This window comes from Perca fluviatilis, chromosome 3 (genome assembly GCF_010015445.1).
Source record: "Perca fluviatilis chromosome 3, GENO_Pfluv_1.0, whole genome shotgun sequence".
Taxonomy (NCBI): Eukaryota; Metazoa; Chordata; class Actinopteri; order Perciformes; family Percidae; genus Perca; species Perca fluviatilis.
Genome location: NC_053114.1, coordinates 27723079 through 27748932, shown reverse-complemented (window position 1 = coordinate 27748932; position 25854 = coordinate 27723079). Strand labels below are relative to the sequence as shown.

The 25854-nt window shown below is 39.4% G+C and overlaps 1 protein-coding gene across 2 annotated transcripts in view; it reads right to left on the bottom strand.

The window, feature by feature from the left end:
• Positions 1 to 25854, bottom strand: part of furina (furin (paired basic amino acid cleaving enzyme) a) — an 81743-nt gene that overhangs the window by 22896 nt on the left and 32993 nt on the right. For both annotated transcript variants that reach the window (XM_039795018.1, XM_039795019.1), the window contains exons 3-6: positions 15629 to 15727; positions 9042 to 9137; positions 6295 to 6423; positions 5962 to 6038 (exon numbers count right to left, since the gene is read on the bottom strand). In XM_039795018.1, the coding sequence (XP_039650952.1) occupies positions 5962 to 6038; positions 6295 to 6423; positions 9042 to 9137; positions 15629 to 15727 (401 nt within the window). The remainder of the gene's footprint in view (positions 1 to 5961; positions 6039 to 6294; positions 6424 to 9041; positions 9138 to 15628; positions 15728 to 25854) is intronic.

The window sequence follows — 25854 nt, the reverse complement described above, 5'->3', positions numbered from 1 at the left end:
GAAACAACTCAGGACTAGCTTCATATGCTGCAACAACAGCTAAATAGAAAGAGTACAAACTTACATCGTCTCTGACTTCTGAACAGGCAACCGTAATGAAAACTAACACACACACACACACACACACACACACACACACACACACACACACACACACACACACACACACACACACACACACACACACACACACACACACACACACACACACACACACACACACACACACACACACACACACACACACACACACACACACACACACACACACAAGTAGTTCTACTTCGTTACTATACAGATCTGGAAATTGTGAATTAGATTTGCTATTTTCACAATGAGTCTTTCAGTAAGCCTGAGCCTCTATAGTAAGATCTAGCTCCAGGCACCGCAGTGTAGAGATCCAAGAAGCCGGTACAGAGGGGCTGATCACCACATTCCAGTCAGGTGCATTCCCCTGGTCTGCCAGATGGATACACACTCTTAATGTCTTTCAAACCATGGCCCAACCATTCCCAGACAGGAATGCTGGAGCCAGGGCAACACTGTGTCACATCAGGAAAGAACAGAAACAGTGGACATTCATTACTGCAGGAACAATCTATGCCTGCAGGCTTCCATTTAGGCACTCCGGGTATGCAGCCAAATCAAAAACACGAGAATCAAAACACCACATTAGCATGCAAGACAGGCTGTAGCTGCTGTAAGGATATGGACATTTAATCAGAAGGTAGCCTGCTAAAACTGCCATAATCAGTTATTAAAAAGTATTTAATTGTATTATTATTATTATTATTATTATTATTATTAATCACCTAAATTGAAATGCAATTTAAACTCTATTTAAACTGACCTCCGACAGAGAGGTCGGAGGTCACAGAAGCTGTAACCCATATTTATTTCACTAACTATTTTTAATAACCTTTAAGACTTCTGCTTTCAAATGTATAATGACAGGTCAGAGAATTGTAATTCATCTGCTGGCCCCTGGGGATCTCTTTAGACACGCTGATGAGCTGAGAGGGCGGAGGTCAATGTCAATGACACAGTCAACATTGGCAGCGCGTCTCTAATGTGTCACAGGACGTCAGTTAGATGGAGTCAGAGGCCTAGCTGCATGCTAATAAAAACATCTTTATAGACACAAAAGTAAACACACAGACACACACACACACACACACACACACACACACACACACAACACGTCATCTGGACAATTTTCCAGAGAACCTTATCTCGACATTCCTGGAAGTGAAGGCCTGTTCACTTTGGGAGTTGTATGTCCTACAGCATCCGTGTTTGTGATGCAGCCGATGATAAGGAACAGCTCAGGTGTCTGAGACGGGATGCCGGGCATGCAAGGGCCTATACCTTCAGTGTTCAATGGAGCCTTGCTCCAAATCTTCATTTGACACATTCATTAGTCACTTACATGGTAGGCTAATTCATAGCCAACAAATGCTGTTACAGAGGTGAAGCTCTAAGTTTCTGAATCTGATTATGCAAGGACTAGTATACTTGTCCGGGAGTGTTAAAATAGAAACAAGAAGATGTCCTTTTACTGCTCCCACTCACTGTTCGGGTCAATGTGAAAAAGAGAGTGTATCTATGGGTCAAACACTTTTGTGAAATTTCCTTGTGAAAGCAGCATGCTCTCTGCTATTTATTCAACATGACTTAAAAGGAGACTCTAATTTAAAGGCAAACCAAAAGATAGCAGCAGTTCCAAATAGTGAAATTAAAAACATATGTATAAATTAATTTGGTTTTTCTATACAAAATAAAATGTTGGACCTGCTCTTAGCTTTACCTTTATATGACATTGTTCATTACAGTGACATTACATACATACACACACACAGCCATAACCTATTATAATGCTTCATTAAACTGGTAACTGTTAAATTTAAATATTAGCAATGGCCCCCATGGTACAGACTAATAACTTACAGCACAAATCACTAAATGTAGAATTGCACCATAATTGATTAGAAACCTTGACTTTGTGAGTCTGTCAACAGGATGAGAGGTCTTCTGCCAATGAGGGCAAGGCACGACTGAATGTCCTCAATTTGTCTGTATGCACACATTTCTACTGATCTGTTGTCCTGACAAGACTGACATCACATGAAACCAAACCTGGATTTAACCTCCAGGCCCCGGGTTTCCAAAGGGGGCTAAAGACGCGACAGCACAGTGCAGGAAATCATCACATGAAGGGCTCCAGTAAAACCACTCACAGACATTGTCTGCAGAGACAAAGAGCTGTCTGTCACTACAAATACAGCATTGTTAACAAGTCACACAGAATAAAGATTGATAGATTCCCTGACACACTGCAGGACTCTCAGACTTCAGTTACTAGATCAGAACAGAGAAGTACTAACTCTCAGTTGCACTCAGAAAATCAGCTCCATTAATTGCAAAGATGCTCACGATCCCTGCTAATACTTAATACCATTCAACAACTATGTGACCCAACTCAACGAACTGTGATGATTTAGTCAAGAAGTCAGGTATCACAGCAGGCTATACAACAGATGTTTTAGGATTTACAAGATTGATTTCTGTAAAGGGTTTTACTTGATTTTGATCACGTGAAAAAAAACTATATTATATATATATATATTATATTATATTCAGGCCTAAAGTTATAAATAACGGCTGGAGAAACGGCCCAAAGAGGGCATTTTGCCATCAGCCTATGTTCCACAAGAAATACAAAGTTCTAGATAAGTAAGTACATAGTTTAGCTTTAGCTAGTTTTTATATAGTTTTTATGATATGCTTGTTATGAAGAGATATATAGTATATACATATGTAATTGCTTGAGGAAATGAATATTTATTTTTATATAAATAAAATATCACACTAAAAAAGCTTCGAAGTTATGACAAGCACCATCAAATGTGTCCTTGGCAAGCCTAGACACAACACACTAATACCCCACTGGTCTAATTTAGACGACCAAAACAAAACGCAATGAAGCAACAGTCAATTAGTGTGGGTGCCTGCCACGTTGCCAACATCATGAAAAACTGTCCATCTAAATGCATACAGCATCAGTTTTCATCACACTTACAACAGCAGTAACAGCGTTGACAAAATAGGCTTTTTATTTAAAACACCATCATGCCTTTACTAATCCTTCTCAACAAAACCTTGATTGAAAAAGTCATTCACTTCTTGGAAAACGGAACCGGAGAGTTTTAAATAAACTTGTCATAGAGACACCATGTGTCTGCGGACATAGTGAAAAGACGGGGGAAAGTATTCATCCAACCTGCACTGGGCCAATTGTGCATTACGAAAAAAAGAAAAGGCACAAAAGCAGCTTTTTGTCTTGTTATACTGTATAAAATCTGTCACTGATGCTGCAGGTTGTCTTGTGCTGCATAAACCGCAATCCTCTAAGGTGCTACATGTGATAGGCGATACTTACAAGTTCTAAATTTGGCTCCTGCTGTTTGTGATGCATACAAATTAGTGACTTTACAACAAGAAGATGGCTAAAAGGAAATGTAACCAAAAAAACACACAAAACAATTAATTTATTATGGCTTTTGGTATTGGAATTTTGAAACCAAATCAAATCATATTAATGATGAACAAATGACAAACTTTGATGATGAACAAAAGGATTTTTAGTAACCAAGTTACTAAAAATCCTTTGTTGTACATAAACTTTATCAAAAGTTTGACGTTGCAATGAAATATTATGACAGATGTACAACATTGCATTGATCTTTTTATCTTCACCCACTTCTCGACCAGAATCTGGCACACATCTTTCATTCACTTGGTGTTTCTCTTTCACCTTAAGCTTAATTACGTTTTTTTGTTTTTGTTTTTTTAAATCACTGGGGCTCTCAGGGATGTGGATAGTGGTGTTTGTTGTTCATTAGTCTATGGGCTGCACTGAACCTCAAAGGTAAATCTAAACAACCGTTTTGCTCTACTCATTCTTAAATCTGTTAATGGTTCTGCCAGTTACTAATGAGCTGGCCTTCAGGACAAAAGGTCCGGTGATGTTTGTAGAGCACAATAAAGAGAGGAATATGAAGAAAATGTCTAGGGAGCGATTAATGTAGGGTGTGCTGAAAATTAATAAGCCTGCTGTTTGTAATACTGTTAAATAAGTCCCTCCATCCATTGTTGTGCATTAAATATTTCTGAATTTACAAGTGCAGTCAGTCTGCCCCTTGTATACCTTGTTTTTCCTGTGCATGACAATGCTGTATGTTCATTGCACATGTTGAATGATGTGATTCTGACTGCTATAGTTTATGTTGAGAGCTAGCCTTAATCTAAATCAGGAGGCAATGCATTCAAATAAAAAAACTCCATACTAGTTTAGCCAGATTTAATCCAGAAAATGCACATTTGGAAACCATCCTGATAGGGGACAGAGAAAACCCTGGAATCAGAAACATCTAGATCACATGCTGTCTTAGATAAACATGAGGGTGAATGGCCACATTTCTACTGAGCTATCCTCACTGCTTCCCGTATGCTGGGAATGAAAGGCTCCCTTATGGAGGTGAACAGAGTTGGGCTTTCTGCAAGGAACAGACACTTACAGTCTTACACAACCTTACGCATTTTCATGCCCGCCCACAGGTTGTTTACACATGCATCCTGCACCAACCTACTGTAAAGTAAGAGAAACAGGCACACACACAAATATGCTCCCTCTCAATTGGTTTTGCCACACAAGACAGGGAGAGCTGGGTGGCAAGAGATAAGAGCTGAGGTGAGCGAGGGTTGGAAAGAGGTGCAGCCAAATTGAAGGAAACATCAGTAGTAAGTGTCTTAGCTGGGCTCTGGGCCACTACGAGCCACCAGAAGAGCTTAAGCGTGCCTTGGCACAGATTGTGGAGCTGGAGGGATATTCACATTCTTCCACAAGAAATTCCACCATTTAGGGTTGTGTTGATGGTGGTGGTAAAAACAGTTTGAGGCACTGGCACAGAATCTTGGGCTGAGTTAGAAAGCAGCGGCGTATTGTTTGCACTATTCTGCCCCCTGAAAAAGTATTCTCTATTTTCTCTATAACAATTACACACCCTCTACAATCTGCCTCCACTTATATATGTTCCACAAAGCCTTTAAGGAGCTGATATGGCATTGGCATAATTACAGTATGTTTAGGCCATTCCGCAGCTCTGACTGTACCCCTATGGCCTCCATATTCATGGTGCTCGCTCCTGGCCCCTGTCTCAGTTGGGGACGTTTGATTTCCATCACGACCTAACTTCTATCTTCCTTGCCTATCACCAGTAATCATGGTGAGCCTCAGGATAAAAAAGCCTCTCAGGCCAGTGGCCCACAAACAGAAGATTACAGCGATTCAGAAATTAAAGTCAGACGGGAGGCAGGCGGCGGGAATGAAGAAAGACGAGCAAGGGCCCTCCAGAGCCAAGAGATTTGTGCTGTTTCATTAATGCTGATGAACTTAATTCAAATCAATTCTCTGTGAGACATCACTGTGGTGGTAAACAACTCCTAATGCCATCTGCAGAGGCCACTGCAATAAAGATGTTTTCTTCACACACTACCTTAATCCTAGTGTAGATTTACTCTACTTACCCAGGATATAGACATGCCCCAATGGCACCTGTGTGACTTAAGAGGCCTGAGCAAATCCACAAACTTGGGGCAGGATTTATTTTTGTAATTGCCCATTTTTGGAAAGTAAAAAACACTAAATGGCAGAAAATCTAAATCTCTTGGACAAACCCCATAGGCTCTGGCCTTTAGTTAGGTTTGTTTGTTCCCTTTTTACATGTCAGCTATCAGAAAGTGAGGTGAACAAATTACTGAACAAGTGCAATTTCCTCCTGACATGCCCCCATCCCCCCATCCCCCCATGGCTGGCATTTAGAAAACACAGGTGGGTGGTCCAGGACGGGCCAACAGACAGAGAAGAGTGGAAATGAAATTGTTATTTGTGTAGATTTCTACCTGTTGTCATTTAGCTGTGTGTATCGAGGCTGAGGATCTGGGTCACCATCATTCACATCGTAGCTAGCATCCGGGTCCTAAATAAAGATAAGCTGTTAGAGTCAGATGCAGAAATCAGTTTGGTAAATCATCAGTATTCAAAATCTGCTAAATTTAAAAAAATCTCAAAATCTGTCTTGACTCTTAAAATCCATCAACCACAAAGACGACACTATCTGTAATTGGAAATCTGCTCTATTTATTCTGTTCTTATCTTCATTCGGTTTGCTGCTGCAGTGTACCGCCTTTCCATAGAAAACACAATGTTTCAGCTTATTTAGGGGTTAGACTTACGTAGTTCTGCATCAAGTCAGGATGGTTCTTCTCTATTCCATCATCCAGGATGGACACCACCACACCTTTACCCGTGTAGCCCAACTGCCACGCAGATTTGGCATTCAAGTCACGGTGGTTGATGTTGTACTAAGGATGGAGAAAGAAAAACAACTTAGATGGAATGTAATTATCCAAGAGACACCTGACAAGAATGTGCTTTTAACCAAATCTGGAAGGGCTTAACTCTATAAGAAAAATAAAGGCAATCATTTAAGACATTTTGATGTGACTGGGCTTTGGACTGAAGCATCGGGAAAAAGGTGCAGCTTAATGCATTGCAGTCATTCTTACTTAGTGAAAAGTTAAAGTTTCTCAATGAGGGGAAAGTGGTACTACAAGGTGACAGAGAGCATCTCTATTCTGAAAGCATCAATGCCATGCATGCATTCATCGCATTTATTTTTAAAACCAAGCAACGCACCGGTGATCTGGATCATGGCACAGACCGTAATCATTCTGTATGCTTTTTGATATGCTTTTGACATTCAACTTGACCTTTCGTTAAGAGCCACGTCTGGCTTTTATCAACTTCAAAGCTCTTCGGTTTAAAGTGTACCGTCGGTTAATTATAATGTGTCTGATGTACCACCGGCCACATTTTCCTCTTAGCTTTAAGACCCTGCAGTCTATCAGAGAGGATGATCATTGACACTACCATCAAGAAGAAAGTCAATTAAAGCTGAAAGTTGTGATCTGCAATGCCCATCCAAATTTAAAAAAGTCCCTTTGTTGCGGACACGCTGAGTGTATAATAAATCTAAGAGAGGCATGTGCAAGATTTCATTTTGAATATTGATAATTAAGTGAGTTCTTTTCTTCCTTAAGGTCAGCATTCCTCCTGCACACTGACATCTTGAGCAGTATGTACAGTATGGACAGCTTGAGATTTCTGCTTTGAGGCTTGCCCATGACTTATCAGGTCTCATTATTTAGACAAATAAAAAAAAAATTAAATATATATTAAATATTGATTGTAACAGCAGATGCTGACCATTAGCATCTGCCCACCATGAACACCCTGCCAACTAGCACAGACACCCTCTCCTCTCGCCAGGTTCAGTTTTAATGAGGCACAGACTTATTTCCTGCTAGTTGAAAGCGGCAGCACATTCCTGCAACCTGAAAACATTTGCTACAAATGTGCACTTCGGAACATAGATTACTACAATAACTTCTATCTGAAATACACAGAATGTATTTTGAAAATGGGAGACATTATGTTTTTTATGTAACTCAGCAGGGTGTAGATATTCGTCCAGTATATAACCTGTCCACAAGTTCATTAACAAATAACAGGATAACATAGTGGAATATGTGAATAGTGGATCTGAGAAAAAAGAAAAGTGTTGCTCTAGTTTTCATGTCTTTTGTGTTTTAATGAGCTTTACAGCCTCATGGGATGCCCACACACTTAAACCACACCATAAATAGAAATCAATCTTTATTTTTATGTGTTCCACTCACACAGGTTCAGCACCTCTTTAAAAAGAACCACACAGTAGATCATATTTCTAAATATCCGATAGCCAAGTAGATTTAATAATTTATAATAAAAACTTCATAAAACATTTGTTGTTTCTTTATGTGCCAACAAAGATGCTAGAGCTGCAACAATTGAAACGCAATTAACAGCAACTATTTTGATAATGGATTAATAATGTAATTTTTCAAACAACAAATTCCAATCATTTGCCATTTCCAGCTTATTAAATGTGAGGATATGCTGCTTTTTCTTCAGTCAAATATATGACAATCAGTAAAATATCATTGGGTGCTGGATTATATTCAATTTGGGTTCTGGGAAATTGTGATAGGCATTTTCTTTCTGACATTTTAGAAATGAAAGGATTAATCAAGAAAAGATACTATAGAATGTGAGTAAATTTTGCACAAAACGTTTTCTTTATCCATATGCTTCACAGGCAGGCTTTAATATCAGTACATGTAGTGAACGTATGGCAGAATCTATTACATCTAGTCACATTAATACAACCAGGCAGCAGGCTCTTATCTCCTCCTTTGCCTTTCAAGTTGCCACTAACTACTCCAACACACTGGGGACATCAGTCTGCCTCTGTTAAAGCAAAGACATTGTTGAACAATTGGTGATGCAAGTCTGTTTGCATCATCATGAATTTCCTTCCGCCTGAAGCACCCTCACAGTAATTGAAGGAAGAGTGGAGCCAAACAGAAAATCTCAGGGGTTGTTAGTGCTGCTTTTAACAGGCCAACGTACCAGTGACATTCTTCAAGTCAAACGGAAAAATCAATCAACAGACAACCAGAGCAACTCAAGGTGAATCACCTGTGTCTTTTCATCGGCTTTCTCTTTTTGTTGCCATGTGGACTAAACCCCCAACTTTAAAAAGCATGCAATTTACAATTCAAATGCACTCTGTGTATGCATGTATGCTGTTGTTGTTTAAGCTGAATCCTTCAGCTGAAGTCACTCAGACTTGTGTTTTCGTGTTCTGCAAACAAGACACACAACAGCATTTCGCACAAAGACGGTATATTGACGGAAGCTTGTCTTTTGACTCGGGGGAAAGATCACAGCCCCAAATTTAATTAAGTGTATTGACTTTGGGTGGATAAAAAGCTCAACCAGTGTGCGCACCGCTGAATTATGTCTCACAGACGAACAAAAAACACACAGCACAGCCTTTTGTTCAACGACTTTTCTGTTCAGCAGCGTTCATACTCACCAGGTACCACTGGTCTCTGAACTTGGGATCTAACGGTTCTACGAAAACATCCCTCTTTTTTCTCCGTTTCGACACTTGTTGCTCGGCCCAAGTCACCTAAACAAGGAGAGCACAAACACAGAAATAAACATGTAAAGATTAGCAATACAAACAAAACGGTGTTGAGGTAAGGTGATGCTCAGCGGAGAAAAAAAGCCTCCAGCCACAACGGTTACTGCTCACGGTCATAAAAAAAAAAAAAAACAGAACAAGAAATAATTATGTGCTGGACATGAGGGTCACCATGTCAAATGAATTAATAGAGATCCAAATTCTCAGCGGGACAACAGCAGACAGAGTGAGATTAGAGGCACATGGGTATCACTAATGAGACTCGCTGATGAACTCCAGAGCAGCCCGGGATTAATTAAAACTTCTAGATTAGTGTAAAATGAGATACACCTAAAAAATTATGCACACTAACAATATACACACAAGAGGTGCAAATTAATTAATTCAAGTCTATCAACACAAACGTCTGCAGCAGGCTTTCATAATGTGCAAGCTCCTGCAGAAAGTGTTGTCAGAAGCAGAACGCATGAAGTGAAAATAAGCCTGCATCTCACTCCCTCTGCAGAGTTGTGCTCGCTATACAGCAAAAACGCCCGAGTAGACAAGGACAGAAAAGAATGTGTCAGAGTAGGAAGACAGAGAACTGCCTGCCGCAAGGACGGAGCACCTGATGTGAAGGACAACCAAATCACAGAGCACCTCTCTCTCTCTCTCTCTCCGCCTCTGCAGATCACTAGAGACACAAGAGTAAAAAAGGAAAGAAGTAATGAAGGTCACATTAGCTGCTACATTGAAGCGATGCCAATTCAACACTACCATATCATAACGACATAATGGAATAATTTCACTTCAAGGAGCAGAGAGGTTTGTGTGCGGGTTCATGTTAGTGTTCGCTCCCTCAGCTCAATCAGTCTAAGTGGAGGAGACGTTTCCACCAGGATTCATCTGATTCTTATTTGGAAGATGAGGTCAGCCCTGTGAGGTGCAGCTGCAACAGTTTACACACAAAACGGGGTGCCAGCTTTTTTCACAATGAACATGCGCACTTAGGGAGCGACACAATTATGGGCCCTGACGGGACAATTGCTGTGGACACAGACGGATATGTCGCCAAACATGGGAAATGGTAGATGAACAAAAAAAAGTAGCCAACCATTTTCACGCCATTGAGAATCCTTACTGTATATGTTCAGAATATACGTAAGAATATGTCTAAAAAAAAAAAAAAAAAAAAGAAAGAAAGCTGGCACTGTTAACTTTTTCTTTGTGCTGGCGTTGTCAGCCTAAGGGATTTTGCTTTTGGAAGAAGAAATCTTATCTACCGTACCACATTCAAAAATAAAATGCCTGTGTCCTATTTCTGAATTTTATTCTGTTTCATTCTCTTGCAGACACACAATGAAAAGATAAATCAAGGTGGTAAACATGTCGCAGACAAATGTACAACTGGTCAGAAGCAGTTAAGTTTAAGTATATATTTGCCATTCTTATTATAATGCAAAAATGTCTGTCTCTTAATAATGTAATGTGCACTGCGGAAGGTCCTATACGGACGACAAAAAAAAAGTTAATTCAATATTGCTTTTCGTAGGACTGAACTAAATCTAATTAAACGTTGTCCTCTAAATCTTAAATGAATGACCTCATATTGGCTGCTCAATCTCATCTTCACTGAATCAATAAATATTTATCTTATCAATATCAATGTTTTAGAAGGAAAGTTTCAGTTCCCGAGAGTTTCACAAAAATATTCCTAAGTGACATTATTACTACATCTAATTAGTTTGAGAAAGAAGGACAGTTGCTGACGTGCTTCTCTCAGTCAGGCTTTAATATTGACTTTCTGTTTTCAAGAAAATGGCAGTATTGACTGAAATGTCTACAGTCTGACTGACAAAGACTCAGTTGCGTGCAGGGAAGATATTCAACGGCATGACAGTAGTCCGTGTAATTTTCAGTCAGATAGAAACAAGCCATTTTCTCTTGCGTCATAAGGCGGTGTGTGTGATTTCCCCTCTTCCATTTCCTCAACTGCTTTTCAACATGAACTCCTGTATGAAACTTCTGTTGTTTTCTCACATACATAAGGGATAGTTCTCTGACTCAGTTCAAACATGACAGGACTCTTAAGAAAAAAAAGAGGTAATGTTTGTGCAATATAAGTTTTCTAGGGCAACACAGGAAGTTATGTTTAATGTACACGCCAACAGACCGTTCACTGCACCGTGGTTAGCTTGTGGAGCTTGTATTGCATCAAATTGCTCCTAAAACCATCTCATTATCACTGCTGAGCATGGTGTAGCTTTTAATTCCATTGGTATTGTTTTGCATACTATAAGCAAAACCAGCATATGTAAGTCACTGTAATCGTGTGCATGCCATTTACTGATCACATTATATGCTTAAATTGAATCCAAATTTGTCTCTTAAGGGTCTTGTTATGACATGACCATAAAAACAATTAAACAATTACAGCAGCCACAAAAGGTGTCACTGCAGTTCAGTAATCAATATTAAAGAATACATGTGTTTCTCAAAAAGGGAAATCTTTTCACTTGCCCAACTTAAGGTCGAACCACAGTGCCAGGCTCAACAAGAAAACAAGATAACATGACTGCTCAATCAAAGCTCATATACTTTCAGAAATCGTGCAAATAAGCTTCAGTACAATAGCTACAGTTTCTGCTCCTTTTAGCTGCAGACACCTCAGTGACCAGGGCTAATAATTTGTGGAGTCCTCCTAATGTAACACACGGTTCTTGGAAGTGTCAATCAAAACACAGCAAATATATGTCTTTGCTTTAGTCCTACTCATGAGGAAATGGTGGCACAGATGAGTGTTTTGGGTGTGTTCACAAACACACATTGGGGATGCTTAAATCAGTAAACCCTGGGGGAAAAACTTCCTGAAAGCTGCATACTAGTACAGTAATTACCTTCATTTCAGTACTTTGTGTTCCATGCGTGGGAAGAAATACATAACTTCAGTGCGCAAATGAATTAAAATTAATCATTTAACACTGTTCAGTTGTAAGTTGCATAAAGAGTCCTTACATTGCAAGTACACCAGTGACCCTTCTGTTAAATTAACTATTTGAATATAAAACTAAACCTGAGATCAAAGTCCTCATTTCCAAAACAATAAATTCTGCTCCCTATTCATATTCACAACAAACAAAAAACAACACAAGTTGTATTTTTCAGCTTCAAACTCATAATTCATATTGAACAGATTCCCTACTTTCGGCAGGAGCATAACAACAAACATTGCCATTTTGCAGTATTCATGTGAGGGGTCTTTTGAAAACTTTAATAGTCTGTGACAGAACACAGAGCCCAGAAGTTGACAAACAGCATTTTTCATTATAAATGGGCTTTGAAAATGGAAAACGGTGTCTATCTCAAGCGTCCAGACGGATCCAGTGCAGAACTAATGTTCATAAACAGACGGCCCGGTTCGTGTTTAGGTGAAGAATCGTATCTGTCCAACAAATAGATTCCCAACCCTACTCATTCTGTCCAACCCAACTCTTTGTCCTTCTTCATTATATAAACATAGCATCCTCCCTCTGAGGCCAAACGGAAGCCTCAAATAAAGCATCATTACAATAAAGGAACACACCACATCAGTGGCTTGGTCGTTTATATTTATGCTAAAGCGTGCTGCTATTCATACTATAGTTATAAAACTGGCAATAAAACCAGTCAAACAAATGATGATAATGTTCTGTGTTTCTGAGCCACTCGTTGATTTGCCATGTCTGTCTTATTCCTTCTCTTCTTTTCAACAAACCAAACAAGAACACCAAAGCAAAGCGCCCGCTACAACAACATAATAAAACAGAAAACAGTAGACTACGGAGGTAGTAGATAGAGCAGAGTTTTAAATCTTCAATAGAGCCTATTAACAGGGCTCTGTTAGCCAGTCTATGAGATCTGGCAGAGGTCCAGGTGCTTTTGTCAGTAATTAGACACTCTTCAAAGAGAGTTTACTGAGCCTTTTGTTCAGGCTTCATCTCGACCAGTTTAAAAGCTGCAGGGACAGTCTCTCTGGAATTAAAAAATTCCTCCCATTAGAAATATTTTTGCAATGTTTTACCTTTTTAGAAAAAAATGATGAAAATGAGAATCAAATTTGCAATGATCTGCTGGTTAATGAAAGCTCTGATCAGACTATTAATTGCAACACAGTTACAGAAATGGATCGATGTTTAGATCCAATAGTGTTTATATTCGGGATTTGGTAAAAATGGCAAGCTATTGCAGCATTTGCATAGCTCCCTTGATTGAATAAACAAACAAATCGATAAAACTAAAACTGGTAGATCCCTGTGGGTACTGACAAACTGACCTGACCCCTCCTGCACAGACAGGAGGACCTGGAACTATAACGCTCCACTTTCTCGGAGGTGCTGTGGGAAAAAAGGAATTCAACAACAGGAAATGGAGCTGCAGAGTAAAGGAAATCCCAAAGAGGGAGGTGGACCATTTGATGGATGCAAACAAAGCCAGCAGAAGTTGTTCTATTCCTAGTGTGCACCTGTAGTGTGTAGCTGCACAGCATGACAGCAGGGTCAGATTTCATTCACTTTTTTTTTTTTAATGGCAGTAGATTCCTTTTGACATTTGCTTCTCCAGTGGCACTTGTATATACGTATTTATATGGAGATTTATCTACATTACTATAATACTGAAAGGAGCTGGACACAATTTAGATGTAACCATGTTCATATAATTTCCAGAGATTACAGAGACAGAAAGAAGAAGAGACAGTGTTATAAGAAGGCAGAGAAAAGGGGAATAGCGGAAACGTTTCCTCACAATTCACAGTGAGCCAAGTTTCTGGTAGACTCCATCGTTAGGAGGAGAAAATATAATGCAAGAATGAAGTCGGATCAGCGAGGAAACAAAGAATTCAACAACGACTCGAGGAGAGAAGGAGAAGCCTGAGCCTGCTGCTGGATCAGCATTGGAGTCAATTGGTCACTATTGGCTATATAAAGTCAGAGCCATTTCAGATTCATTGTTCATTTTAACCCATTGTGCTCTGGGTAGGCCACCTGTCAAATGGCCCTGCTGCTCTGTGATAAAACACTTTAACGTTCTCCTGATGCACAGCGTTGTCAGCCAGGGAACCACGGAGGAGCACAAACAAATAAATAGCAGCCAGCAGTTCCAATTAATATTTTTCACATTGACAGCGAATTTCACCAAGCGATGCAAGAAAGGCTGCTCTGGTTTGTTTTCTTTCAAAAGTGACTGTTTTTTTTTTCTTTGCTTCAGCAACATTTAACAGCTACACAGCTGCTCTGAAGTGCAGCTGTCAACTGAAACTTACATGTAAACTTTTGAGTTTATGGAGCATGCAGAGAGGCTGTCTGAAACCGAACCCCACTGTCATAACAACAATAGACTTACACTTCCCTGTACACAGATCAAATAGATTCAAGGTTTTCAAAGGGGGGGCTCCAACCTATTTCAGGGGAGGCTCAGTGAACGGAAGTGAAAAAATATTGCATTAATTATTACATTAGTAATCAAAATAAGATCACATAGAATAGCCAAAATGTGTGTGATGTGGTTAAATAAATAGTTCAGAGATGCAGTAGTATGAATGTAACTGTTTTCCCACTTTCCCAGAGTCAGAAACTAATAAAGGCCTTTGGACAGACCCTTTGTTATGTATTTGGTGTAGTCTGAAGATTGTTAAACAGCAATCAAAAAGCAATATTTACTACATACTTAAAGTCCCACTCCGGAGACGTTTTAAAGTACGTAAAAATACGCTGCCTGCTTTCTTTCGGCGCCCATTTTAAATCGGGCTGTTCAGTTAAGACAAGTTGTGACGCGAAGCTCTGTGACCAGAGAGCCAACTTCTTTTTTTTTTTTATTTCTTTTTTTAAAGTTTTAAAAGATTCTTTTAAAAAGTACTCATACATCTACTTTCCCTGGCACACACTCCCTTGTATTCCCACAGCTATGAATGTTAATTTCACACTCTTCCCTTTGTCCTTCCCAATGGGGTAGGACAGACTCATTTTGAAACTTACCTCAAACTCTCTTGCAAAACAGCGAGATAATATAGAAACGTGTAATTTCAATTAGATCAGTCAAGGAGGAGGCAGTAGGTTTCACAGAAGAGTGCAATGTATCTGGGGAGCAACAGCTCACCTCCAAGCACAAAGATGAAAGGAAAACAGACAGTGTGGATGCCGCGGCTCGTGTGAGACAGCCATTAAAAAAGGTGAAATATGAGGGCTAAGGTTTTGGTTCTTTGCCCTGTGGTGTGTGTGTTATTGTATTCCTCTTTGTTTTCTACTATGCTTCTCCTTCTCATTATAAGAAAAGTGCTCTGACCATTTTATCCGTAGCTACAGTAATGGCAACACCACAACCACCACTCATGGATGACACTTCAAATACAGCAACTGTACCCACACTTCCTCCCCACAGCATACTCCAAAACATCAATAAACTTTATGCACATCCATGAACACACAGTCCATCAATCATAGCCCCTGAAATAAACTTCTTACCTTGGGATCTCTTGAAAGTCGGACGTGTGTCCCCCTGTGATCTGACAGCGATCTTTTCACCACTGTACGATGCCGGAAGTGATAATAATCACCAAATACCTGAAAAGACAACAGAATACAATCAGTTATCACATGAGGAAATTTAAATCTGTAATCTGATAATACCGCTACATATCTGATAATAGCCTCAATGAAGTATGAATAACTGCTCGTGCTAAATCACTACCACTAAGCCCCTTTGTGAAAAATACAGAAAGGTTGAGTGCAGTATACCAGTCAGTACAAAACAGTGGAAAATACATAGCTGCATAACCAAATAAAACATGAAGCCATGAATCAAACTACATATAAAAAAGTCTTGATAAACAGGTGTAATCAGTTTGGATACTTGCCTCATGATGCAATAAAAATGGAGACCCAGAAACATGCATGTAGACTTCCAACCTTCACACTAGTTACATATTGAAGTTAGGCAAATGTACATGTGTGGATCGAAACGTGTAATGTCCCACCCAACTCTTTGTCCTTCTAAATATATTTAAATATATACATACATGCAGTAAATCCATTATTTATGAATATATTTTACAGCAGTGTTAACCACAGCGCCTTACAGCATCAACTGAAACAAAAGCAGGATCAAATAACCTTGATATTTGGATTGCCCTTTTCTCTCTATAGCAATCTTCTGCTCAGGTGCTAGGAGGTTAACAAATCTCTCCCCAACCTTGCGACTGCAAATCATTTTCCTCTGCATTCTGCGGTCCCAAGTGAGGCTAATGGGCTGCATTAGCCGGCAAAAGGTGTGCTCACAATTAGAGAAGCCTATTTCCATTTTCATTACCAAAAACCCTAACCCAACTCCACCACCACAGTGACTTACGTATTCCTGTGTGGGAACCCTGATACATGCCCCATAATCCTCTGTGCTCAGTCCAGTTATTACCACTGTGTAATCAAGGTCATTAATACAGCAGTGAGCTGCGACACACTTCAAAGAATACGTTGTCCGAGCAAAAAAACACACTCCACATCACAGCTGAGCAGTTTCAGAGGGAAGATAACTTGATGGTGTGAATCTACACGAGTACTGAAACAATTGGCCAAATAATTGATTAACAGAATACAATCTGATAACAGATTAATAATTCAAATTAGTTATCAAGTAAAAGACCAACAGTTGCTGGTTACAGTCTCTCAAATTTGATGATTTGCTTGCTTTTCTACAATTTTTACATTCAGCGTTAAATACTGTGTTCAGAGCCAACCAATCAAACTTCTATGAGGTACTCAGGTGGTGTTAACTGCTCCATATGCACTAAACTGTTAAATAATGACTTCACTGAAGAGAAAAAGGGGGAACAGTGAGTCATAAACAAAATTACTACAGCACACTGATTTTAGATGGGAGTTCAACATAATTATAGGCAGCATAAACAAGGAGAAAAATCCATTAGAGCTGCAAAGATTAATCGATTAATTGATTAGTTGTCAACTCTTAAATTAATCACCAACTATTTTGATAATCGATTAGTCGGTTTGAGTAATTTTTTAAGACAAAAGTAAAAATTCTTTCATTCCAGCTTCTTAAATGTGAATATTTTCCAGTTTCTTCTCTCCTCTGTGACAGTAAACTGAATATCTTTGGGTTTTGGACAAAACAAGACATTTGAGGACGTCATCTTGGGTTTTGGGAAACACTGATCCACATTTTTTCACCATTTTCTGACATTTTATAGAGCAAACAACTAACCGAATAATCGAGAAAATAATCAACAGATTAATTGACTATGAAAATAATCATTAGTTGCAGCCCTAAATCCATACATATTTTGTCAACAGACTGGGATGCTCTGTGTCCAGCAACGGTTGATGCAGAGCTAAGGTACTGCAGTGTGTGTACTGCATTCTTTTACTAAAGAGTCCCGGTTCAGTCCCCCCAACCTCCTCTGCTCCCATTTAATCACAGTAAACAGGCCGATTCCAGCCAGGCTGACACAAAAAGCCTCTGCACACAAAGCCAGTGGACAATAGGGAGGCAATAACCAAGAGGGAAGACACACTTTACAGTGATATTCAGCACAGAGGTTGAACCACCACCACAACTGTGTGTGTGTGTGTGTGTGTGTGTGTGTGTGTGTGTGTGTGTGTGTGTGTGTGTGTGTGTGTGTGTGTGTGTGTGTGTGTGTGTGTGAGCGTGAGAGGCAGTAAAACCATTAGTTGAACCACCACCACAACTGTGTGTGTGTGTGTGTGTGTGTGTGTGTGTGTGTGTGTGTGTGTGTGTGTGTGTGTGTGTGTGTGTGTGTGTGTGTGTGTGTGTGTGTGTGTGTGTGTGTGTGTGTGTGTGTGAGACTGAGGCAGTAAAACCATTAAAGAACTAGATGATAAGAGGATAAACACTGGTTTCCGAGCAGCGGAAGGAGAGAAGAAAAAGATCAGGTAGTGGGTCCATTGTGTTAGCCCAGCTAGGTGACTGGGAGGTGGGACACTGATCAAAGACATGGGTGGAGAGTGGCAGGCCCCATTATGCAACTCTAAATAACAATAATACCAGTGTAAAGTATAATATAATATTAGTGCTGTCAAACTAATCACAATGTCATAGTTAACTCGCAATTAATCGCACATTTTTATCTATTCTAAATGTCCCTGGATTTCTTTTTCTCATTTTAATGCTCTTATCAACATGGGAAAGTGGATCGACTGCTTTGTGCTTTTGTCGCCTGGCTTTGACGAGGGGGCGGAGAATTCGCATCAGCTGTGTGCTTGGCCATCAAGTGGTATTTCAGACTGGACGTACACACACATCACTTTGGCCTTGTCAATGGAACCATTTGGCAACTTTTTAAAATTAAACTTTCCATTCAGAATCTTATTGGCATCTTATTTTGGCTTCTCGCCATCCATTCAAAACGTAATGTTAGCCTGCTACTCTTTGGCCGGCTCGCAAGCCCAAACAAGTGTATGCAGCGTGCCTGTTGTTTTGTTTCCGGTCTAGCTAGGTCCGGTGTGGTGTTGTAGTTTTTCTAACGTTACTAGTTGTTGCAACAGCATGTGAAAAAAAAACTACAAAAGTTTGCTAGGCCAAAAAGAACATAAATCTTGCGATAAAAAAAATGTACGCTGTTGAAATGGGTTTGCGTTAACGCAGTTAATAACGCGTTTAACTGACAGCACTATACAATATACTTTAACACAAAGCACCAATCAATACTTTTCCGAAGATGATTTATCAGAGTTTAAAGCAGCTATTGGTGATGTATCCTGTATTTATGGGCCCATTTTGGCCCATGTGAGGTATTTTAATTATTAAACATGATATCCCACAGACAACATGATGTTAGTTTTTCAGGACAGCAACAAAAGCAGTTTGATAGAATTAAAAAAAGAGAAATATAAATATCAGGTTTTGGTGTCAGAAAATTTTAATCAAAGAGAAACAACTTCAAACGAAACTCATCATTCTGTTAGAAATTACATGACGCGGTCCACTGCAGAGGTCACCAACCCCAAAATGTCTAACGACAGCATCATCAACAGTTTTTAATGTAGCAACAACACATGCTGGGCAGTGGTGGCCTAAAGGTTAGAGAAGCGAGCTTGTGACCGGGAGGTCGTCGGTTCAATCCCCAGACCGACAGGATAAAATCTGGGTGGGGAAAGTGAAAGAACAGCGCTTGTCCCTCCCTCATTACCACCACTGAGGTTCCCTTGAGCAAGGCCCTTAACCCCAACTGCTCCAGTGGAGCTGCTCAGTGGCCAGCAGATCAGACTGTGGTTGTACTGGGCAGCTTCCAGGTATGAATGTGGAACTGTGTGAATGTGATCAGGGCGTTCCTGCAAAAGAGAGGTTGCCTCTCAGTGAACCTCCCCTGAATAAATAAAGGTTAAATAAAAAAATAAAATAAAAAATCAGACAGTGCTACTTTAACTTTCTGTGTTAATTGCTGTTTAGGCAACTAATTGTGGTCTTCACTTTTAAATATAGCGATCTGAAAAGTGTGTCAAGCTCACAAGCATCTGGAGGTTGTCAACAATAATGTTGCGTAAAGTAGCATGGGGAAATTTGGGTATAATACTTTATTAGAAAATAACACCCGAAATGCTCTGTACATCACATATTTATGATGCACAGTACTCAAGGCTTATTGACTTCTTCCTAAAACTTCAACTACTAATCCTACATGTCTACACTTCTTTGAGAAGGTAGATTTTAGATTAGTTTATTTATTTTTGTTTTAAATCCATGGACACTCGCAACAATTACAACAGCCTCCCTACAAGCAAGAGAACAGGTCAAGACTGAGCAGCCTCTGACTGGACAGAGATAGGTTCCGAGATAAAAAAAATTAAAAAGATTGTGCATATGCATGAGGCATAAATGCACGGATAAACACAGAGGTCACCTCACATTAAAAACAGCTCAACTGTGTCACACATTTGCAAACACACACTAACGTCACTCGACAAAATGAAGTCTATTCTAGTTGCGCTAAATGTCTACCCCTGCAGCTCAATCATCGTTTGGCAATCAGCAACAACACTTAAGAGCTTTATGTTTTCGACCATTTAATCTCAGGACCACAATGTGTCTGTGGGGCTTAACTGCTTTCCACTGGAAAAAGGGCCATTTAAAACAAAGACATTCATGATGGAAAAAGGGAAGTGGAAACACACGGACCAGGACTTGTGAGTGACCATTACTGATGTGATAAGCTGGGCACTGATAGAGCACAACAGGCTTAACCTGTGCTCTCCGAGTGGCCTATTACTGAAGTGAGGCATTAATCCATCAACCTCATTAAAATGCGCGGTAACAGACAGTGGAAAATTACTGTCTGCTGGTTTGTTTCCATGTTTGCTGCCACCCTGCCTGCCAAATTTACCTTGTGGGAAAGTACTTATCAAAAGGTCTGGTTTCGCATCTCCAGTGACTGTTGACACATTTATGTTTTACAAAGAACCAAACAATGTCTGGAGACAAAGTGGTAAAGAGGTTTGCGGGCTGCAATAAAGTGATATGAAACGGTTTTCCATATGTAACTGTGAGTGTCAAGAACAAAGCCTGTGGATTTTGTAAATTTCAATTGAGAGGAGGCCGCAAATTGCAGTCAAACTACAGACACATCAATCCTGACACATTTCACATCAATCACGGCACATTTCCTTTCAGTTTTGACATTTAACTGCATTTGATTTAGGGGCATCAGGATGTAGGAAATTACCATATTTTGTTTGTGCACCAGCGGGTTGAGATAAATTGAGAAAATAAGACATAAGCAGGCAGAGGTGATATAGCCTCCTAAAATAGTTCAACAACTTGTTTATATAATGAGGCTGGAGTCTAACTAGTGAGTGCGGGGAATGGGTAGGACAGGGGCACGGCTGCCACAGTGGCAGCTGGACGCAGCCGGCGTTTTCTGTTAAGGTGGGCAGAGCAGACCGAGCTACTGGTCTGCCTTTCTACCAAACTACACTTAGTCATTCCGAGATATGGTTTCTTCTCATTGCCACCCCCCGTGCACCAACACGCACACGCACACACACTTATTTATCCCACAGCAGTCTCCTTACGGATTAGCCTTCAGTTTGGCATTTATGTTTTGTGTTGTACATGATAAGAACATAAGATAAATCGACGGTTTTGGTAGCTTTCACACTGCAGAGGTGTACACAGTTGTAGGTGAAGTGTGCAGAAAACTTCAAATACATCTAAATCATCTAGAAATAAACTATTACTTTTATGAAGCCTTAGAAGGCAAACTCAAGCTATCTTATTTATCAACACACTGTTCTATTCTCAACAAGCTGCCGGCCACATTCCTCTACTGTGTTTATAGAGTAAATACAGATTATGATTCTTGGCACAGTCTACTGTTTACCTGGATTGTTCTGAAGAAGTTAAATTAGTCCATTAAATGGTGTTGACAAAAACAAGTGGATTAAACAGGATGGTGAAATATGGTGCATTTGAGTAGGGAGGACAGTGAGGAAATACCCCAATGACTTCAATATCGACTAATAATTCGGCCAGAGGGCCTTAGTTTAAGTTTAATGTTTTGTAGCTGACTGAGGGCTGCTGTATACAAAAGCCACTATTCACTCTGGAGGTCATGGAGTATCTTGTGATTATCACGTCTCTATCACCAGATAATTAAAAAAAAGACATTCTAAAGCTTTAAGTGCATCTTTCATATGCTTCTGCACAATGATTTCTTGGACTATTTAATAAACCTCAGTGTTGTCCTTCGTTTGACAATATGAAATCTTTAGTCTGAACGGTTATTCCATCTTGTAGATCTGGAAAGAAAATGAATTATTCTGCTTACATCAGATTACATTGTGCCATGTGCTCAGCTGTTTGCCCATGATTAGCTTTCCCACATCTGCAACCTTGCTTTCAGTAACCCAGTCCTCATTTCTGCACCATCGTGGCTCCTCGACGAAATAACCCTCCCCCTCAGGTCAAGATTGTAGAGTTGCAAAGCCTGAGGACCTTTCTCTTTCAGCAAAACCCTTAAGTACCACTTTTCCCTCTTCTACTCACACCTGACTTTGTTCTTGTCTCGCATTAAGAAAAAGTTTGAGCGAATGGCTTCTGTTTCTTTTTCATGAATTAGGGACTCAAGAATAATTTGTAAAAATCAAATTTTCCTCTATGTGTTGGCTGAAAGAAACAAAAAAACAGAATTGTTGTATTTATGTATGTATGTGTATTTAGTTAAGGTTTGTTTCAATATGCTGGCGGTGTTCTGATTTAGAATATCCGATTTGTGGTCTTGTTATGCATGTGTACATAAAGTACTGTAAAGTAAAGTGCTCAGGAGTACATTAATAGTTTTACATTCAGGTAGAATTTTCGAAACTGTTTAACATTTCCAAATGTTTCTTTTCAAAGCCCAGATGCTAAATCGCTATATTTAGTTTTTGCTCCATCGGTCGCCCTCCCACTGTACTGTAGAGCTTCTCTATCAATTCAATGATAGAGACGTTTAAAAGTCACCACATTACAGTACAGTAAATAGAGTACAGTAAATGTTCTGGTTTGTAAAACAATGACTAGACTTCACAGGTTCTTACAAGTTCAGGTTATTGGAAGCTCCAGGTTATGGGTCTTTATGTTCTTGTAGTGGAAAAGAACCAACTGAATGGTGGTGGTGGTTAGATGATGGCTTGCGTGCATTCGTCTGTGTTTGTGAGGGATACACATCTTTGCAGTGCTGCTACACCATCAGTCATATTCGATGACAGACAACTTATGTTTCCCGTTAATTGTTGGTGAAAGGGTGCATGCATAATTTCGGGGGAAGCATTTTGTTTGCTTGTTGGCAATACGGTTACTGTGATGTGATGCAATGATGGAAAACCCCATGACATTTTTACTACTTATTAACTTGTAAGTAGACAGTAAATGTCAATGTTGTACCAAGGCTAAGATAAATACTACTTTTATTTATGGTAAACCTCTGAGATCACAATGCAATAGTAATAAAAAAGGGAGATTATCCTATTGTATGCTCCATCATCCCTCCTGGGTTTCTGCATTAGTACAACAACTCGTCCACTGCAGTACACCTCGACTTTATGGAGTGGATGAGCGTGTAAAAAGTTTATAGTGTCATGGCAGAACTGCTGCAGGGCTGTTAGCTCACAGGTCGATGACAGCTGTCCTCAGATGACTAACTCTTCACAGTGAGGTCTTTATGGTGCTGCAACGGTAAAGTCAGACAAGCACAAGACAGTGCAGTAGTTACATAGGCTTTATAACACTGCAGCTGCGGTTGAACAGAGTCTGTACAAACTATCATAATCAATTACAGATTCAATCCATTTGAGAAGTAGACAATCAGTCTGTGCAGTGTTCTTTCCAACGGTTGTAAAAAGACAACGTGACATGATTAGCTATATCATGGATATCCAGTAATGCTTATGGATATTTGCCCTTTATAGCCATCTTTTACAAAATGAAAAAAAAAACAAAAAAAAACATATTGACGTTGTAAAAGGTAGGAATAGCTATGACCCTTCGGCCTATGATCGAACACTTTCACTCCCCCGCTGGACCAGAGCTGACACACTGTGTAAGTTGTGAACTTTAGCCTCAGGGTAGAGTCAGACGTCATCTGAAAGAATGGTCCGACCTGAGTGGAGCGATAATCAGTAGGTGGGGCAGTTAAAGGGTTTCTGACCGAGTCGGTCTGACCTCAGTCTGAGAGGTTGTTGTTTTTTTTAAATTACCTCTCAGAGCAGAGACGTGCTCCGTTAGACAAGAGCCAACTGTGATCAGTGAGAACTCTTCAACGTCCCGTTATAAGGTGTTAAGCTCGAGTAGGATGTTGCTCTGCTTAGGTTAAATTTTCAAAAGAGTGAATAATTCTCAGTAACTTTATTTCAACACAACAAAGTGATAATAAAGGTAATTCACTTCTACGCTAATGGACCTTTTATGAGCCGTGGCCCTAAATCATTTGACATATAACTTACATGTCTTTAGACAGAGCTGTTCGAAGAAGAAAGACAGCCATGAATCATTAGCTTCTTTTAGTATAGTTGACATAATTTCCATTCCTCAGGGAAGAATCAATTCCTAAGCTATTATGCAATTTGGTGGAAGTCCAATAAGGCCAGTGACTTTGTAAAATGCTATATAGGTTTTAACTGTAACTGATGTAGCTTTCAAAGAATTAGTCGGCTGGTCTTGATATTCATCATTGTTTCCTCTAACAAATAAAGTAAATTTTCCTTTTCCTTAAGTGCTTCCTAAATCTGAAAAGTCAGCTGAAGGTTTTGATGTACTGTACATGAACAGTCTTCAGTAGTAACCAGAGGTGTATAAAGTACTAGAGACCCATACTTGAGTAAAAGTACAAGTGCTCTATCAAAAAGTGACTTGAGTAGAAGTAGAAGTGCTCTTTAAGCACCACACTTAAGTAGAAGTACTAAAGTATTCAACATTTTTTGTACTTAAGTATTGCAAGTAGTTTATTTTAAAATGTGCTACTCAAGTACTAAAAGTAAAAGTACAAGTATTGTGTTATGTAGTTATTAAAGAAAGCAGTCAAATTTTGAATATCATATTGTTGGAGTTCAACTTTTTACTTGATATTAAGGCAGTCACAAGCTGTACATTGCTGGATATGAAGGAAGTTTCTGAAATAAACCCCAAAAGGTACATTAATGTCACAGCTGTTATAACTACTAGTATCTGATATAACAGTGGGTTATTAATCACTTATTAACAAATACTGAAATAAAATTTGTGATGTACAGGAAAGTCTGTTTATATCTATGCAGGAAAGTTAGCAAGCTAGCAAAATCAGATCATTCTGATCAGATCAGCATCACAGGGTCAAAGGGTTAACATTCAGAACTCACTGCAGACTGAAACAACTCAGGACTAGCTTCATCTCCTGCAACAATAACTAAATAGAAAGAGTACAAACCTACATCGTCTCCGATTTCTGAACGGGCAACTGTAGGCTAATGAAAAGAAACACGACGCGATCTCAGGGATTTCTTACGTAACTTACGTAATTAGTCTCCGTAGCGTGAGGAATTCACAACAGTAACGAGTAACGATGCAGCACACACAAAATGTATCGGAGTAAAAGTATTAAACTCATCGAAAATATGTACTCAAGTAAAAGTGGAAGTAGGAGAAAAAAATAATACTCCAGTAGAGTACAGATACAGCTTTTTAGTACTTAAGTAGAGTAATGAAGTAATTATACTTCGTTACTATACAGCTCTGGTAGTAACAGAAAAGTCAAGTACAAGATGTGAGTCATCCACAGCACCAGTCAACAACACAGTACATCCAGGTTTGTACTACAATTTTTTTATTTTTTTTTCATTAATATTTAAAACAGTGTAATTTGTTTTTTTCTGTAATCACCTCCCAGGCTGTTGCAGTGCTTCTGCACTCTGCACTAACCCAATGCAATGTCCTTCAGTAGCTTAAGTCTTCAGGCATAACCGGTTCAGAGAATGACCATCTAACTCAAAAGGGAGTTGATGCATGAAACCGTTAATAAACCGTAAATAATGGAGCAAAATTCCTGCTCAAGCTCGACTAACGATTCATTAGCAATTTACAACTGCTAAACTTGTGCTTACCAATACATTGACAATAAATAAACCAACTCATATATATTTGTGTGTGTTTATATATAAATTTTAACTATATGCTTTTCAGCAACTTTATGCATTTTCTATTATATTTT